We start from the raw sequence: 17,267 nt of genomic DNA on the forward strand, positions 1-17,267 counted from the left end.
TGTTCAGATTCTCCTGGCAAATATTTCCTAAACAAGTACGAACATTATCATTGAAATTATGCAATATCTGTGTTTATAATCAGAGAAAAGGAAACGAGAGAGAACAAGAGAGAGTATGACACAAATGCCTGCTCATAGGTTAGTCTGCTTAGCCAAGGTGTGTCAACTTTTGTATAAAATTTTGACTCAACAAGTACAATGAGTCCACTTTATGGACCAGCAAATGATGTAGGTAGTGACATGAAGTCTCAGTAAATGTCAAGACAGTGACACCTAGTGGACAAGCTATTCACTTAAATTGTTGCTCTGTAGTATAAAAAAAGGCCATTTAATAGTAAAGGCAACAAATGTGTTTTCTAAGAGAAGCTGAATTCTCTCTCAACACAAATGTCTCATATAAACCATAAATACATGGACTATTTGTGTAAATATGTGAGAAAATATTGAACTTGTGTACACACCTGGTTATGTTGTAAACATGCACTGAATGCATTCACACACGCACTTATTACAATGTAGTTGACTGAACAAAATATGTCATTCCAGGTGGTTTCTATGTTATTAAAGGACTGATGGTTCTGTCTTTTGATCTCCATTCTGTCACCACCCTTCAGGTAAGAATGCCTGTAACACTGGAATGACCTGAATGATAGGTAACAGAAAAATTAGTCGCTTGGCCAAGAAATTATACAAGGAAACTGATTTCATTGCCCACGGGCATTTGGGCACTGAAAATGATTGGATTTATTGTAGGTATGGAGAGGTTGGACAAAACTGGGAAAGGAAAGTAAGGTATTTGTGTGTAAAATTAAAAGTAGACTGAGACATTAGTGGATTTATCTTTTAGAGGGAAATATGAGTTGTGGGCCTCAATTGGCACCCATTTATGATAATTTTTTAAATGAATAAAATATTCTGTCTAAGGGGGGACTTTGTGGGCCACTTTGTTGGTTGGGTAATCCAGCCTTGAACTTACATCACAATGCACAGCAGAAGAATCTTTTTGTTATCATGTTTTAAGGACACTAAAACAATGGTGCAATAAAACCTCCTGGTTTTGTTTACACTCAGATAACCCAAGTTGGACCCGAGTTTCGACATGGCTGACATTGAAACTGTTTAACTGTATTAAATTGCCACGTATGAAAACTCAAATGTAATATTTACAATTTAAGATATATTATAATATGATATAAACATTATAGTTTTGCTTTATATAACATATTGTAATATTAATATCAATGGCTTATGGCCTACTTTTGAAACAAAATGGGCCACAAAAACTGAGGTTTCACTGATGATGACGTAACTGTCATGTGATTCAAATCAAAGAGTCTTCATGTGCAAAATAGATATGTCCCCTGGAGTCGGGCTTCAACAACCAAATAATGTGGAAAAACATAATTTTATCCGCCTTTAACTGGATTTCTGGAGCACTATCACTTTTCACTTTGTAAACAAGAGTTTGCATTAATTTGGCTATTCTAATTAAGGCTCTGTAGAGCATTCGTCACAGTTGAATGCTTCAGGAAGCCGTCGACTGTCGAAGAAAGCGGAAGTGGTAGAAGGGATAGGTTTCGTTCTTGATGTGTGTCTTTGCTCCACCGAGCACTTTGCTGGGCCATCAAAACAAACACAGCCCACATTCACTGAAGCTAATGTCATCTCAGGCTACTACTGTTCGATAACAGCCTGCTGCTTCACCATGCTACTGAAATCATGCTGCATTTACACCATCGGAGTTTTTTCTATACTAATTTTGATTTCGGGTATTGTTTTGGTCTTGTCGGACGTGTTTCCACACATTGTTCAGACGGTGGTTAAGAAGGTAAGCCTATTATTTAGGCTAACGTTTTATAACTGGCGTCAAGCTAACTTTAGACATTTTGTTGACAGCTAACGTTAGCTAGCTTGACTTGACAAAAAACCAGAGACAGTCTGCCGTGTAACGATTCAACCACTGAGTTTTATTATTAAAATGTCGCCAACTTTAGGTCTCTAGCTAACTTGCATGTTTTGCCACTGAGTCACATTTAGGAATGTATGCTCATTTGAAACGACTCCCATAGTTAAACATGATGTGTTAGCTGCCTGTAGACACTCTGTAATGCCCAACAACAGTGTTGGTGCTAATTGTTGAAAGTATGGTTGCTCAGGCACAATAGACCATTGGAGGGACACACCCAAATGACACACATGAATGTGAGAATATGTACAGTGAAGATATACTGTAATATGTACAGTTCAGTTTCCTACCAACTGTTTTTTTAGTTGAGCATGTTTTAACTGTGTGAGGATGTAATATGTTAGTGTAAATATTTTCAAGGAGCACTGTGTAGTTTGGAGAAGTAATTCAAATTCAAGAATTCTAATATTTACAATATTAATGAGGTAATACTACAAACCCAGAAATATTTTCTTTTTCCATAACAGAATAAACAAGCTGTTCTCAGAGGAAAATAAGGTCCCCAGAACAATGTTTGAAGCTAGAAATGTGGCAGGGTCCGCCAAATATAAACAAAGTAAACCAGTATGAAACTGTGTTGTCCTTTTAAGGTCAGTTTGTTTATTCAGTTTGTTCAGTCATGAAAATGATGATCATTTGTTAATTTAGTTTAAAAAACAGTCAGTGAAAATAAAAAATTCTTACCCGAAACTACACAGTGCACCTTTTGTTTTGTATGTTAGTAGCATTGGCATGATGAACTATGATACACTCTGTTTTTTGTTTTTTCAAGCTTTCAGTTATTTTAGTCTACTTCTGCTTTGTGATTGGTTAATCTCTCCCCATCGGCCTACTTTAATGTGTAATAAAAGACAGATATGGTGATGTGCTCATGTGCATGAGGTTTACAGAGAGGCGGTTTAGTTGTCATATGATGTGAGGACAGCTTAGTCAGCAGCAGACTATTCTTCTTAAACTGTGCAGGAGTATTAACCCACTGCCCTTTGTCCCCCATAGGAAGTAGTTTTGAAAAATGGAACTATGGCGTTTGAGGCCTGGGAGAATCCACCAGCCCCCATCTACATGCAGTTTTACTTCTTTAATCTGACCAATCCCATGGAGGTGCTGGATGGGGACAGGCCTGCAGTCGTGGAGATTGGACCCTATACATACAGGTGAGAGAAAAATCGGAGAACTACTACACTTTTACTTCTACACTGTCTATCTATATATAAGACAGAAGTGCATATCTCACAATAAAAACCAGTCACACAGAAAAAGTAGTTGCATTCATGATGCCTCCCTCTAGATTATACACACATGAATGAAAACAAACCGAAAATTGAATTTGCATACAGTTGCACTGCTATTTTTGGGTTGAGTACAAAGAAAGCCAAACGTATTGTCCATACACATTTACATCTCATGAAATGTAATCAAGGTCTGTTGTCCCTCATGGTAGAAAAGGTGCCAAAAAGCTGATGATTAGATTAACTGAAACACAAAGAGGAAAGAAATGAGGGACCTAAAGATACTCAGGGCACAACATGCACAAGCAATATATTATACAGTATAATACAAAATGTTTTGATTGATAAAGAATAAACCTTTTAGTCCACATGTGTCAGTTATCTATAAAGATTTTTTAAATAATTCATTTTAAATGATATTGTTGATTTGAAAGAATAATGTTCATTCCCTGTAAAGAGATTACAGCAACAAAGTTTACCACAAAAAATGTAGATTCACAAACGGAATTGATAGAGGTCTGAAATATGTTTGACTGTGCATTTATTTTGAAAATGATTTCGTCCAGGCTTCACTCAGATGCTTTGTTGATGCATTTTGCTGCCCTTTTTAGTACCACAAAGTAGCTACTGTAAATAAAGGACCAAATTGAATCCATTTTGTTTTTAAAAACAACCTTAAAACCACGTGTTTCTGCCATTACTAAATGATTATCTTTTTAGAAGTGCCAGTGACAGCTTGCAGAGACACAACAGTGCAGTCCTGTTTCTGGCTAGCTTCAGGCAGCTTGTTTGCTTCATTTACTGTCAGCACTGACAGACACAACAGCTTTGTACAGCTGCCAGTTTGTCTTATGAGAAAAAAGAATTGCATCACTGAGATGTAAAAATCAGTTTACTGCAACGAAGAGCAGCTCTTTGGCATAATGGTAGCTCAACAGTTTCATTTTCCAAACTATAACTTGAAATACTTCCTTTGTTATATCATTCACATACTTTTAGTTCTCTTATTCTGTAACCTCAGCTTTGGGGTTTTTTTTTTCTTGTAGTGAACTTTGTAACATACTGGAAGTGAGACAGAATGCTCTGTTCTGAATCTCTGATCAGTTAAACTCAGTTCCCAATTTACACTTTCACATTTTTATATTTTAAGTTACACGACTATGATATGAAGCTAAAACAGTCTGAAATTCTCCTTTTTTTGGGAAGTGTTTTATTTTTATGGATTGTCAGTGAGTGCATCGCAGCGGCTGTCCCCATTGCTCAACAACTGCAAAGATCAGTCATGTGAAATTGAGTCAGGAACAGAAATACGTTTAAAGGAAACCTCTTCATTCTGCTACTTCTAAGCCAAATATATGACACTTCATTTGACAATAGCCTTTCTTGGCCGTCAGAGGTACTTGTACATTTACATGATGGGAAAAATATTATTTTCCTACTTTAACGTGTTGTATTATTGTAAGTATTTTTCATTAATATTGCACATGGGCCTTTGAGAGTCTAGAAAAAAAAGATTTCTTGAACACACTTACAAAATTACATTTTTTTTTGTAACAAGGATCTATCAACAGTTAACGTCCTTCAACCTTAACCCAGTTGTTTTTGTTCTGCACAGAGAGTACCGGCCTATGGAGCAAGTGAATTTCCAGGACAATGGTACTAAAGTATCAGCTGTCAACACTAAGACCTACATATTCCAGCCTAACATGTCCCGAGGTCCAGAGAGTGACCTCATCAGGACAGTCAACATCCCTGCTATGGTGAGCCACAGACATCTCTTAATACATAATTACAGTAATATTATTTTCATTAAAAAAAAAATATATATATATATATATTCCATTGAGCAGGAAACATGGACGTTGCATTATATTAATATTTCTTAGTATTTAGAAACATTTTTTAGGGACGATATCAAAGTTCAATAGATTTATATGCCTCCTGTGTTAACTTTAACTTAAATGTAATTAATCTTATCTTGATGTTCTATCTAATAATGTCATTTTATAAATAATCTTAATATTTTCTTAATATAATCTTAGTTCGATGTAATTTCCGTCTGCTGTTACAAAAATATGTCAGTAAATTATGTATTGCAGCAATGAGATTGATCATATGCCTGCTGTAATGTGGACTGTCCTATAGGTTTCTTTTACATGCTACTTAAGTAAATGATTCATTCTATAACATGGTCTTCTTTATGGAACTTATGCAATTTCTTTACATAAGGAGTAGTGTTTAACAAGATCCCTTCATTTCTTCCCCCTGGTAGACGGTGATGGAGAGATTCAAGGACAGCGCCTTTGCGGCCAATTTGATCTCCTCCTACATGTCGGGCACAGACCAAGGCCTGTTTGTCACCCACACAGTGGGAGAGCTGCTGTGGGGATATGAAGACGGCCTGCTCAAAGCTCTCAGAATTGTACAACCTGACCTGGATGATGTCTTTGGACTCTTCTATAAGGTCTCATCTAAGCATATGAATACATTATTGAATACTTCGTACAAACATGAATGTGGTTATTCATAAAAAAAAGGTGCCAAAGATATCAGAGTAGTGTGCAGAAAATTATCTGAGAGATGTTTGATGAAAATATTCCTTTTTTTTTCTCTTGCAGAGCAACGCCTCCAATGACGGGGAATATGTATTCCTCACTGGACAGGAAAACTACAAAGACTTTGCTAGAGTGGATACGTGGAACAGTCAAAGGTAAGTGTCTCCACTCATCTGCAGCAAAACACAACAATGACTGAATGAAAATTATCTCCAGCTCTGTAAATCTTATAAGTGAGGTCATCCAATTTGAATTGGCGAGAGTTGGATAATGCGTGATTGCATCAGTCGCAGACAGGAAAATGATCAAGGCCTGTTTCATCCTGCTGATAAGACACTGTACCCGTGGCTTTAATCATAGCTCTTCATATCAAAAAGCCACACTGATGTTAATTGATGAGATTTTCTTTCATCTTTGTCTCCTAGTTGTTTCAGAGTCCCCTGTCAGTAAGCTATAACAATGATCCTCAATACTAGTCTTGCTAACGAGCTAACACAGCACTTTAAGAAGTAGTTTAATATTTTGGAAAATACACATATTTGCTTTCTTGTAGAGATTTGGATGAGAAGTCGATACCACCCTCATATCTGTCTGGAATTTTGAAGCTGCAGCCAGGAGTCAGTTGGCTTAGCAAAATGCCAAACTATTCCTTTAACACACAAAGGACTGCTGTACAGCAAAAGCAGCTTAAGCCAAGCTTTTTATGACCTACAAACATTTTCAATCTTGTTCTGCTGCACTATGTAAAACATTTTAAAAAACCCTACTTTTTGGTTTGTTGTCCTTCAAACAAACTGACAAGAGAACTTTTGGATTTGTAAATACATAAATGACAAACTGATAAAATACAGAAACATGAATAATATTGTTTTTTGTCTGTATTGATGCAGCTCGCTGGATTGGTGGTCGTCTGATGAGTGCAATATGATCAATGGAACCAATGGTGCTTTTTTCCATTCAGTCATCGCTAAGAATGAGACGCTCTACATGTTCTCCTCTGACCTGTGCAGGTGAGTAGACTGTTTCACAGACAGCTAAGGAGCATGCTGTTGGAAGAGTAGTTATGTCCACACTTGTAGTAGGGCTTCAACCAAATCAAGATCAAAATAGTTGCAATATGATTGTTTTTGTACCATATTGTGCAGCCCTAGAAACAGTCCTGTGCATCATAAAGCATCTCCAGTTCGAGGTAATTTGAAATTGATATCAGTTAGGGGTTTCTGCTTTGTCTTTTGCTGAGTCATTCTTCTTTTGGTCTTATCTTCAGTTGGCCAGTGAAAAGGCTTTCCCCTCACTAATCCTAAGAATGTCTTCCTAAGCCTTTCCCTCAGCATTATTCATGTCTGGAAATTGGATTAGAGATACCATTTTAGGCTGGATGGTTGCACAGCCGGTCAGAGTCAGCCTCTTGAATGAGGTCACAGTTAGTTTACCCCTTCTCCTATTTACTGATGCTTAAAACAACTGATATCAGCTCTCTTCGACTGTCCATACATCAGAACTGAGAGTGCAGCATATGCAGGTCAACTAACTGCTGACTGAGGTTGTGACCAGACAGACGAGGTTTATGAGGCAGTAACATGTCAAAGACTGGTTCAACCTTTTCATGTAAAACCTGTTTGTACCGTGCAAGTTTTCTGTAAATCAGCTTACCACAGAATTCCCTCTTTTGTTGCAGAATGTATTTGTGCCTGCAAAGATTAACCAGCATCTGGCTCTGTTTCCAAGGTCTCTGTACGCTCTGTATGAGGAGGATGTGAACGTGAAGGGGATCCCTGGGTATCGCTTCAGTCCCCCGAGTGAGGTGTTTGCCAATATGACCGTGAACCCGGCCAATGCAGGCTTCTGTGTCCCTGCAGGAAACTGCTTGGGCTCTGGCGTGCTGAATGTCAGCGGATGTAAACAAGGTGGGAAGTGCATGAAGCAGGCGGTCAGCATGTTCCTCAGAAAGTGAACCGAGTCTTAGATCTTTTTATTTCAACTGAATCCTTTGTGTGTTTAGGAGCTCCCATCATAATGTCCTCACCACACTTCTACCAGGCAGATGAGAAATATGTTCAAGGTGTATTTGGGATGAGCCCGAAGAAGGAGCAGCACCAGACTACGATTGATATCAATCCGGTAGGAATTTCAACTTCAGTTCTTAAAGATCCCCTCCAGACATGTTTTACAACATATAAAATACTAATAATATAATTTGTGTATGTTTGTTCCTTTTAAAAAGTTAACTTAAGGTGTAGAGGTGCACAGGTAGCAATTTTCTTGGCCGATTTCAATTTTAAAGTCTGACCTGCCGATTTAGATTATGGCCAGTTCTGATTTTCTTTCAAAGAACTACAATTGACAGCATACACAAACATTTGTATGTTTATAACAAAACGTAGACTATTACATTTCTTACATTTTCTCCAAAACTGCACCACAGGACTTTATCTCACTCTCACAAACAAGTCTCAAAATAAAGTGCCTTCTGGTGTCAAACTCTGCATATACATTATTCTGCACAGTGAAGGTCAAACATTCAAGTGAAGTAACAATTAGCAAAACATTTCTTATTTTACATGTAGAAACCTAAGTTGCAACATAGAAAGCTGATATAAAAACCTGCAGTGACATTCATCTACCACTTGGTGGTGAACTACCTCAGCTTTGTGCCCATAAGCCAGTGGTTTATCCATGAGGTAGCGCTTCTATTTTTTTTAAAACAGTGGTTAAAGTTTACAGCAGAGGTACACGGAACGGAGCTGTCACCAAAGATAAGCTCAAACAGCTCTTATCTTGTGAACCTGTTATAAATCCTTGATAACTAGAAGCAGACTGAAAAAAAGATTAGTATGTAGATGTGGATTTAGTGCAATTTTGGTGTTCATTTTTATGTTTTTGCATAGTTATGTGTCATTGATGGTGTTTTGCACCACCTGTTTGCACTTAACTACATTCAAAAACATTTTAACAAAGTACAGTTGGAAAAGTTGGAGCTAATAAATTACTGGTAGTGATTAACCCTTTTTTCCCCCTTTTTTATGACACTAATTTGCTGCAAGGAAGCAGACGGAGTACAAACACAGTTAAATAAGTATAAATAAGTTAAAGCCTGTTGGATGACAGAGTCTCAGTGTTTAAGATTGGTATCTTCCTTTGGCAGCCATGCGGTGCTTGCTGTGCATGAAGAGGTTAACTGCTTTTTTTCTTGCTATGGTCTAGGACTGGACAGTATATTAATATTAATAAAAATATTTGGATATTTTGTCTATTTCCCTAATCGAGTATGCAACAATGACACACACACACATTTGTTACTCGGTCATGTACACCTCATTAACACCAACATGTAAGTTGGCAGCATCATGAGCTGAGATTAGTCTTTGAAACCGGTAAACAAGCTACTGTTTTTATCTGTTTATCCTCCTTCACCATGCCACTACATGAGATTATAAAATTGATCAAAGTCCTGAGACTTCTGTCATAAATTCTAGGTGTCACCCTGTTTAACCTCATGGGTAAAGCAAACCACCCTCGCTGCGAGTGTGCAGATACATCTCTGTTGGAAAATTCATTGGAAGATGACGACAACATACTTTATTAATCCCTTAACAGAAATTCTGCTTTTTCAGTCGTGTGTAAGCTCGACAACATGTAGTATTGGTGCTGAACATGCTATAATGAGGCATAAATTAGGAGGGACAGGTGTGAATATAATTCTCCACACAATTCTCTTAAACCATGATTTTCCCAACAGATGGAGCCTAATTTTCCACTACAATCTGATCGTTTCTCCTTGGTTGGGATAGTTATATTCTTTTTGTGCATGTTTGCCCCACATGGGGGTAGCATTAGGTGACGCAAATGAGTTTCCTGGAGGGACAGAAACATGGCAAATGTATAGCATAAAAACACTGCTTTAAGAACTTGTACTAATTATCTCGAGTTATACATTGATGTAAATCCCACAGAAGTAGAAGAAGAAATATCCCTTCAAACAAAAAATATCAACTTATATAATGTTGCCATGATCATTTTCACCCAATAAGCGTTCCTCTTAGATGGTCTAGCTGGTAACTTGCCCATAAAAGTTTAAATTCTGTTCAAATAATTGTTGCTTTGTCAATTAGACTCATGCCGAATTTACAGAAACTTTGTGCTCAATCAGTCGCTATCATGTTTCAGGAAGATTAGACGTTTCACAGCGGGTGGAACCACTTTGAGCATGTCTAAAAAGAAAAGTTAGATTTTGATTAAATACTTTGAGGCAGGCAAACACAAATCTTAACTGATCATTGGGATGCTTCCAATCAAGCTGAAGGAATATTGTCCTTGGAACTGCATCTAATGTTTAATTCTGTTTTGCAGCTAACAGGAATCATCCTGCAGGCAGCAAAGCGGCTCCAGGTCAACGTCTATATCGAGAAACTCCCCAGTTTCAGGTAATCGGCTCATTGCTTTCATCCGTCTCTGTCATAAACTCCATTGTCACCATATTAATGAAGCTGTGATAGCTGTATGACTACCAACGCCAAGGAAGTGTTGCCAGGAAGATAACTGTAAAGCAATTGTGCCACCATCATCGTTATAACTGGACTTTTGGACAGTCGTGGCTCACTTGTTATGCATCAGCTTGACATTTGATGGAACAAACAGCGATGTCAAGCTGAATCCAGACTGAACAGATGGACAACTAAATTAAAATTTGTCCGAATGTTTCTAAATCTTTGTTCATTAACTTACAGGCGAATGTCCAGATCACAAATAAGAACAAATAAGGACAAATAAGGACAATAGAATACATTATTATGATTGCAGGAGACACAATGTAATTAATTTTATTTTTCTTTCAGTCAAACAGGAGACGTGAGGACAGTCGTCTTACCTGTGGTTTATCTCAATGAGGTACAAAAAAACCCCCACACAAACAGAGTTTTGTCATTTATTCATATACTGAACACTGGTTGGTCAGATTTAGGCCACATTCAAAGGGCAACGAGTTTCACTGACCTTGATCACACTTGGTCCGTCCACTCATCGGTCACACTTTGATTACGTGTCATGCATTACATCACAGACACCTTTAACATGATTTTGAAATGAGTCAACTCTTTTCTCAGTTTCACAATTTCAACATCAATCTACTCCCATTATAATGTTTATATTTTTATTATAAATGTGTTGCGGATTGGCTCAGACGGTGGTTTGGTAATGAAGTGGACTACCTTTTATCATCTAGCCAGTGTACTTAGTTAAATTATTCATTTTTCAATACGCACCTTACTTGTTTTTGTCTTTTTAAAATTACAATCTTCGTTAAAATCATCTTGGATTTAATTGCTGTTCTGTCTTAGGGGTTACAATAAGTCTTTTTTGTCACTGACAGATTTTTAAGTAGAGCCTTAACACTTTTATGAGAACATTTAAAGTATGGAGGCAAAGAACGGCCATAATGATTTGAATTATTAAGAAACTGAATGCTCAATTGTGAATTCATCCACTACCTACTACTTAGTATGGACATTTTTGTACCACTGAGTGTATGTATTGAAATACTTTACTTTAAAAGCCATCTATATAAAGTTTTGTGGGTTGTATTACTAAGTTGACAGATTCAGACAGAAAATGTAGGTGTGCGGGGTCATCTTAACTTCTTTTTCTCGGATCATGTGACTGACAGAATGTAACCTGATCGGACAGAGAGATAATGTGGTCTGAATCATCCTTGGCAGCCCGGATGTTCCAGATTTTCATCGTCACCTTCACTTTTTTTTTATTAATTTCACTAATCCAAACTGAGCAAACCTTTGAAGTTTGAAGAATCTAAGTTGTGAACCCTAAAATGAACTACTAAATATCAATTGAAAATTTTAACTCAGACTGCATACTTTCAGACAGGTGTTTTTCAGTAAATCCTGTATTTCAGTGCTATAGATTCAGTGGAAGTTAGAATTTCAACATTTGGTGTTCAGAGGTTGTGAAATACCAAATGAAATGGCAGAAGTATCTGTGTTATGCTGATCTCTGCCTCTAATCTCGCTCTCCTGCCATCTTCTCAGAGCGTCGTCATTGACGACGGGTCAGCAGCGAAGCTGCAGGCGATTGTTACCGAGCAGAATGTGGTGGTGAACATTCCATTCATGCTGATTGGTCTCGGCATCGTTCTGGGAGGAATCTTCATGTTCCTGATGTGTCGACAGAAAGTCCCTGAGGTGAGACATTAATATGTTTGTGTGGCCATTAGAGCTGCAGCTTATGATAATCTTTCATTAGCGATTAAAACAGGCAAACAGAAAATCTTCACATTTTGAGTAAGTGCACTGCATGATGTTTGCCCTTTTTGCTTGCCTACTGTATAGATTAATCAATTATCAAAAATGTTATGAATAAATGATTAAGATTCTGGCAATTGACTGTCTGTTTAGTAGAAGTTTGTTTTGATTTTCTGTTGATTTGTTTTTGAGATAATGTGATAGTGGCAAGGTTTTGTTACCTGTTAACCAGGTCAATGTTGATGTTAAATGTGTATTATTGTAGATTAAACATTTATATACAAATGTCAACAACAGGTTTATTTTCTAAAGTTTTTCAGCACTATCTTAAATCACATTTATGTTTCTGGTTTCATTTCTCAGAGCACTGCTGCTGAGCGACAGCCCCTGCTCTCATCATAGCACCAAACAGGATGTGAAAGGAGGAGCATTGCCATCTTTGCAGTATAACACAAAATTTCAATGGTTCAATACAATACAGTTATTCCCATTAACCTCCCAGGTCACACTTTTCATCAATAACCAGAATTTCACCTTTTAATCTGTTTTTTTTAATCTAATGGTTTTAAGGAAACTCAGTGAAGAGGGCAGTATCCTCTCTTTGTGTCATTTGTTACAAGGTTGGGGTTAACGTCCGCCTTTCCAATCAGTAATGTAAATCTCCTACCAAATCCAATGTCATTTGTTTGGAGAGTTTGCTCTTAACTAATCAAACCTCCAGGAATTTAAGTGGAAAAAAAGTCATTTTTTAAAAATGCCATTATTTGATGAAAGTATTTTTGTTTTGTGTATCGCTGCTGAGTGTGCGAGTGTGTGTTTATAAGATGAATGGCTACAGAACTGTAAAAGTAATGAAGGAATTCTGTCAGCGTATGTTTTTAGAGTTGGGCCAATAGTCACTTTTTAGCACGATCTGCTGAAGGTGTTGAGACATCACAAAGAAGAAAGTTTATACAAAGTTTTAGATTCTATATGTGAGGACGATTTAATTCCTGTTGCCTAAAATGTTTTGCTCCAAGAAAAAGGCTCTCAAGTCATTTTAATAACGGAGGAGTTGGATGTTTTTTTTGTTGTTTTTTTTTAACTTTTCTTCTAGTCTGTTGGGTTGGCTGGAGCTCTGAATTTTTAGTGAACCTTTTCCCAAATAAGTATTGTTGTAACATTCAGTGGAAATCCAGTAAATCACATAGCATGCAAGTACAGTTGTAAATGTGGAATAACATCCAAATAGTATTACTTCAACAGCAGCAGTATAAAGGGAAGGTTTTTGCCTGATGTGTCTTATGATGGTGTGAGGTATATTTTCTTTCCCCTCTTTTCCAATACTTTTCCATTAATGTGTAATTTTCTACTGACATTATCCTAAAATCCTTCTATGAATCAGCTGTATGTTTCTCTTGTTCACCACTAGGAATTGGCCATTATTGTCGATGGTCTGCACTATTAAACTGCGTGTATAAAATTATTGTGACTTTATTTAATTTTTTTTTTTCCTGTTCTTAAAATGTCATTGATTTTCTGCCCAGCAGTAAACAGAATGTCAATATAACGTGTCATTTATTTGCAGTTTAAATAACCACTGTGTGACAACATCACTGACAGGTCATCTTGTGTCAATATTGCTGTTGTATTTGTTTTTTATATATATATATACACATGAAAAAAGAATAGTGTTTACACTACTACAAAGAAAAATCAATATGTAATCACTGTTTACATGTTCTCAATAGGTCATATATCTCACAATTTGCACGTTGTCTTGTCATTTACTACAACTCCAATAAACCTGCCTCACATTCTCTGAAGGTGTGTTCATATTTCCTATTTCCTCCATCACACGTTGCAAAATGGTTGATTAAAGTGCTGCATCATTGCATACATTGCTTTTTCCTTTTTGTATAGAGGTTACCTGTAGAGCAGGAATAGCGTTACGATTATGGTCACACCTTTAGAGAGGTCTGACTAATCCATTATTACCTGATGCTGAACGTCTGTGTTGAAACTTTTCTAATTATGCCTGCAGTAAATGCACACACGCCCTCACAGACACACCCCTGTTCATTTCAACGGATGAGTAAGTGAAGCAGTAGTAGTTGTACAGTGCACTGTAGCCTAGTATTTTGAAAGACTTACTTAAGCTACAAACCTGCTTTATACTGTATGTTAATGATTGATTTTTAACACTTTTTAAGGAAAGCTGTATTGGAGACTAATTTAGCTTTACATTTCTGTAAGAACGTCAGACTCACTAAAAAAAATTAAAGTTGATGCAGGACAGCAGATAGTGTCTTTTTTTTATTCAATGGATTCTTATTGCCCATTGCCTTATTGTCTTCTTGCCTACATGATCCATAATGCAATACGACTGCCGACTAGTCATGAGAATTCTACCTCTTTTTAGTGACTCAGCTCAACAATGAAAGCCACCTCTTGGCTCCAGAACAGCTCTTTGTTTAGTACCAATTCTGGCTTTTATATTTCAGCCACATTTAGCAATGCTTCGACCTGTGATTGGTATGTTTGCACATTTATCATTTACACTGTTCAGTGTATTTTTTACTATACCTTATAATTTCCATGATACAATAATTTTACATTATGAATCCATAAATAACGTAAAAACATCAAACCCTATTAAATATGTGTGTTGGACAATTAACTTGCTACCTATTTAAAGTTGGGATATGAGAGAAGTATCTATCTTCTCATCTAACTCTGTTAGAAAGCCAGTAAGTTTATTTCTCATCATGTCTAACTATTCCTTTGAGAATGGATGCTTTTCTTCAGCAGTACATTCAAACTGATGTCCACAGCTGTGGACTTTTGTTTTGTTGGACAGTGAGAAGCTCCAGTTGAACATTTAATGGATGACTCAAGAGGAAATCAGCAGCAATTTTTGCAACCCTAATTGTTTCTAATTTTGCCAAACTTTGTTCACTTTCATTTGCCAGAAATTCTCAGCCATTCCTGGCATCCAGTCTAGCTGAGGACCTTCAGCTATTAAGGGTAAGACTATTCATATGGGCGGCTTAATGGTCAGCAGCATCTCAGATCTGAATCAGTGACTCCAAGGGGGAGGTAAATGGATGGATGGATACATTTCTTTTGCGGTTTCATTTAGATCCCGCCAACGTGGAATTGTCCTTAATTACCGGGTTAAAGTGTACTTTGGCTCCCTGCAGATAAACTATGACCTCAGTTGTCATTATAAAACTGATAAGTACCACTCTGTAGAGAAGTTTGCCTCATTGGCTGTGACTTGAGATCAGCTTCCCTGCCAAACCTCAACCTCAGTCATTAACAGAGCAAATAGGAGGATAAATCTCTCAAATCTGTCAGAGTGTAACTCCTCCCCAACCCAGTTTAAGCCTTTAATACAAGCGGCATGGGAGACCATATCAGCCCTGACACAGAACAGCCTCTTTCTTGTGCCTGAAGTGCAAACATCATGAGGACTCTCCAGGAGAGAATCATCGTCGCCTCTGTTTTATTGTCTCTGATCTGTGCCGTTCAGGTGAGTCAATAGCTCTGCATTTGCTGTTTATGGCCTGAGAGTTTGCTTAGTCTCATTGCTTTTGATTTTTGGAATTTGCCCTTCATGAGTTATTAAAGCATCTTATATTTGCCTTTACAGGTCAATTCACTGCCTTTACCTGACGACTGGAATGGCTTGCTGCAGCGGACCAAACGGTCACTTCTGTGGCGATGGAACAGCATGAAGCCTGTGGGCGCCAGCTGCAGGGATCACATGGAGTGCGGCACAAAATACTGCAGGTACGGCACCTTTAGGAAACTCAAACATTTCCAGCTGGCACTCACAGTCAGAAGACATTTATGAATAAATGAATGCGCTTAATTTGTAAATTTTAATTTGAACTTTTTTTTTAATTTTAACTCATTAATATCTGTATCTATTAAATATTTTATCATTAATGTGAAATCACATACATTCCTCCATATGATATTAAATAGATGTAATGTTCCATTTCGTAGTTTTCAAAGACTGCATGCCATAATATCTTTGTACTCTGTGAGTGTAATGTGTCATGTTTTGTCCACGTGTATTGTGCATGGCATTTTCAGTCATAAACAAATGACCCTACAATAAAGTTTCTCCTTATCTTCACAGGAAAAATATCTGTTCCTTCTGGAGCACCTGATAAGGACACACAAAATAACTCCATCAGGGTGACAAACAACTTTATGGATCAAAGCTTCTCAAAATCAACCCTGTAATAAATCACTGCTCTGATATGCTGCTGGCTCGAACTGAAGACCGTCTGGCTCTTTATCAGTATTCGTGTTAATGTAATCTGATCTGGCACTGCACTGCAGCAAAAACAAAGCCATAAACCATATGAGTGGTCAAGTGGCTCCATCTACAGCAGAATTGATTTTAAGGATTTAATTTGTCTAAAACACTCGCAGGACAGCAGAACACACATACACCGGGCTGTATAAATCTGTCTTTGATAAGAAAATATAAATACTCATGCAAAGTTTGTGAGGTGCTCTGAGTTTATTGGTTGGATTGGATGTTATTATTTCATATTTATTTGTACATATTGTAAACTATGTAAATATTCATACTTTTATAAAAAGAGGTTGTATTGACCAAATTTTGTTTGTCGGCAAGTTCAGAACCAATTCAAATCGCCCAGAGAAGCAACTTTCCTTTTACTCTTTCAGTGCAATGGGAAAAGATTATAAAAACTTTGATGCTGTTTGTTAAAAAAAAATGACTGGGATTTTTTTTTATTGAATTTATTTCTGTACTTTTTCATCATAAGCCATGTGATACTATAAATCCTAACTCTTCACCGACCAAGGGACAGGCTTTGTCTCACTGTTTTTACATGTTTTGAACTATTACTTATTCTTTATTGCTGCGACAAAGTACCAGAGATGATCAAAATTCAAATAAATACACATAAATATTTCTCGTCTTTGTAAAAAATGACAGGAAAACCTCCATAGCTACTGTGTTAAAAGTCCTGAAATGCACAGGAGGTTTGGGAATGTGAGGATTTTGATTTTGCCATGTAAGTATGTCAAATTCTTGGTAGTGTGGAGAAACCAAATATTAAAGCTGCTCTCAACTTTTGTCTTGTGTTGATGATGAGAGCTGATCAAAGTAAAAATCAGAATCACAAATACTTCATTAATCACCGAAATCGAAACTGGGTTACAACACAGTGCTCCTTCATGATTAGAAATGTCATGGCATTGAGAGATAATAAGAAAAAAGATAAGAAAAAATAGA

The 17,267-nt window shown here is 37.0% G+C and overlaps 3 protein-coding genes across 3 annotated transcripts in view; 2 read left to right on the top strand and 1 right to left on the bottom strand.

Annotated features, from left to right (window-relative positions):
* rai14 (retinoic acid induced 14) overlaps positions 1-17,267 on the bottom strand; it is a 62,435-nt gene that overhangs the window by 41,852 nt on the left and 3,316 nt on the right. The window lies entirely within an intron of this gene.
* Positions 1,613-13,809, top strand: scarb2c (scavenger receptor class B, member 2c). The gene is made up of 12 exons (XM_073477701.1): positions 1,613-1,828; positions 2,963-3,120; positions 4,811-4,955; positions 5,468-5,659; positions 5,814-5,905; positions 6,641-6,760; positions 7,479-7,657; positions 7,753-7,871; positions 10,101-10,174; positions 10,586-10,637; positions 11,792-11,944; positions 12,368-13,809. Exons 1-12 carry the CDS (start codon positions 1,706-1,708, stop codon positions 12,404-12,406), a joined length of 1,446 nt encoding a protein of 481 aa, XP_073333802.1. The 5' UTR covers positions 1,613-1,705; the 3' UTR covers positions 12,407-13,809.
* LOC141006250 (liver-expressed antimicrobial peptide 2) lies at positions 15,194-15,842 on the top strand. Its single transcript, XM_073478404.1, has 2 exons — positions 15,194-15,234; positions 15,617-15,842. The coding sequence occupies exons 1-2, from the start codon at positions 15,194-15,196 to the stop codon at positions 15,840-15,842; spliced, it is 267 nt and encodes an 88-aa protein (XP_073334505.1).

The sequence above is a fragment of the Pagrus major genome, chromosome 12, assembly GCF_040436345.1.
Source record: "Pagrus major chromosome 12, Pma_NU_1.0".
In the NCBI taxonomy this organism is placed as follows: Eukaryota; Metazoa; Chordata; class Actinopteri; order Spariformes; family Sparidae; genus Pagrus; species Pagrus major.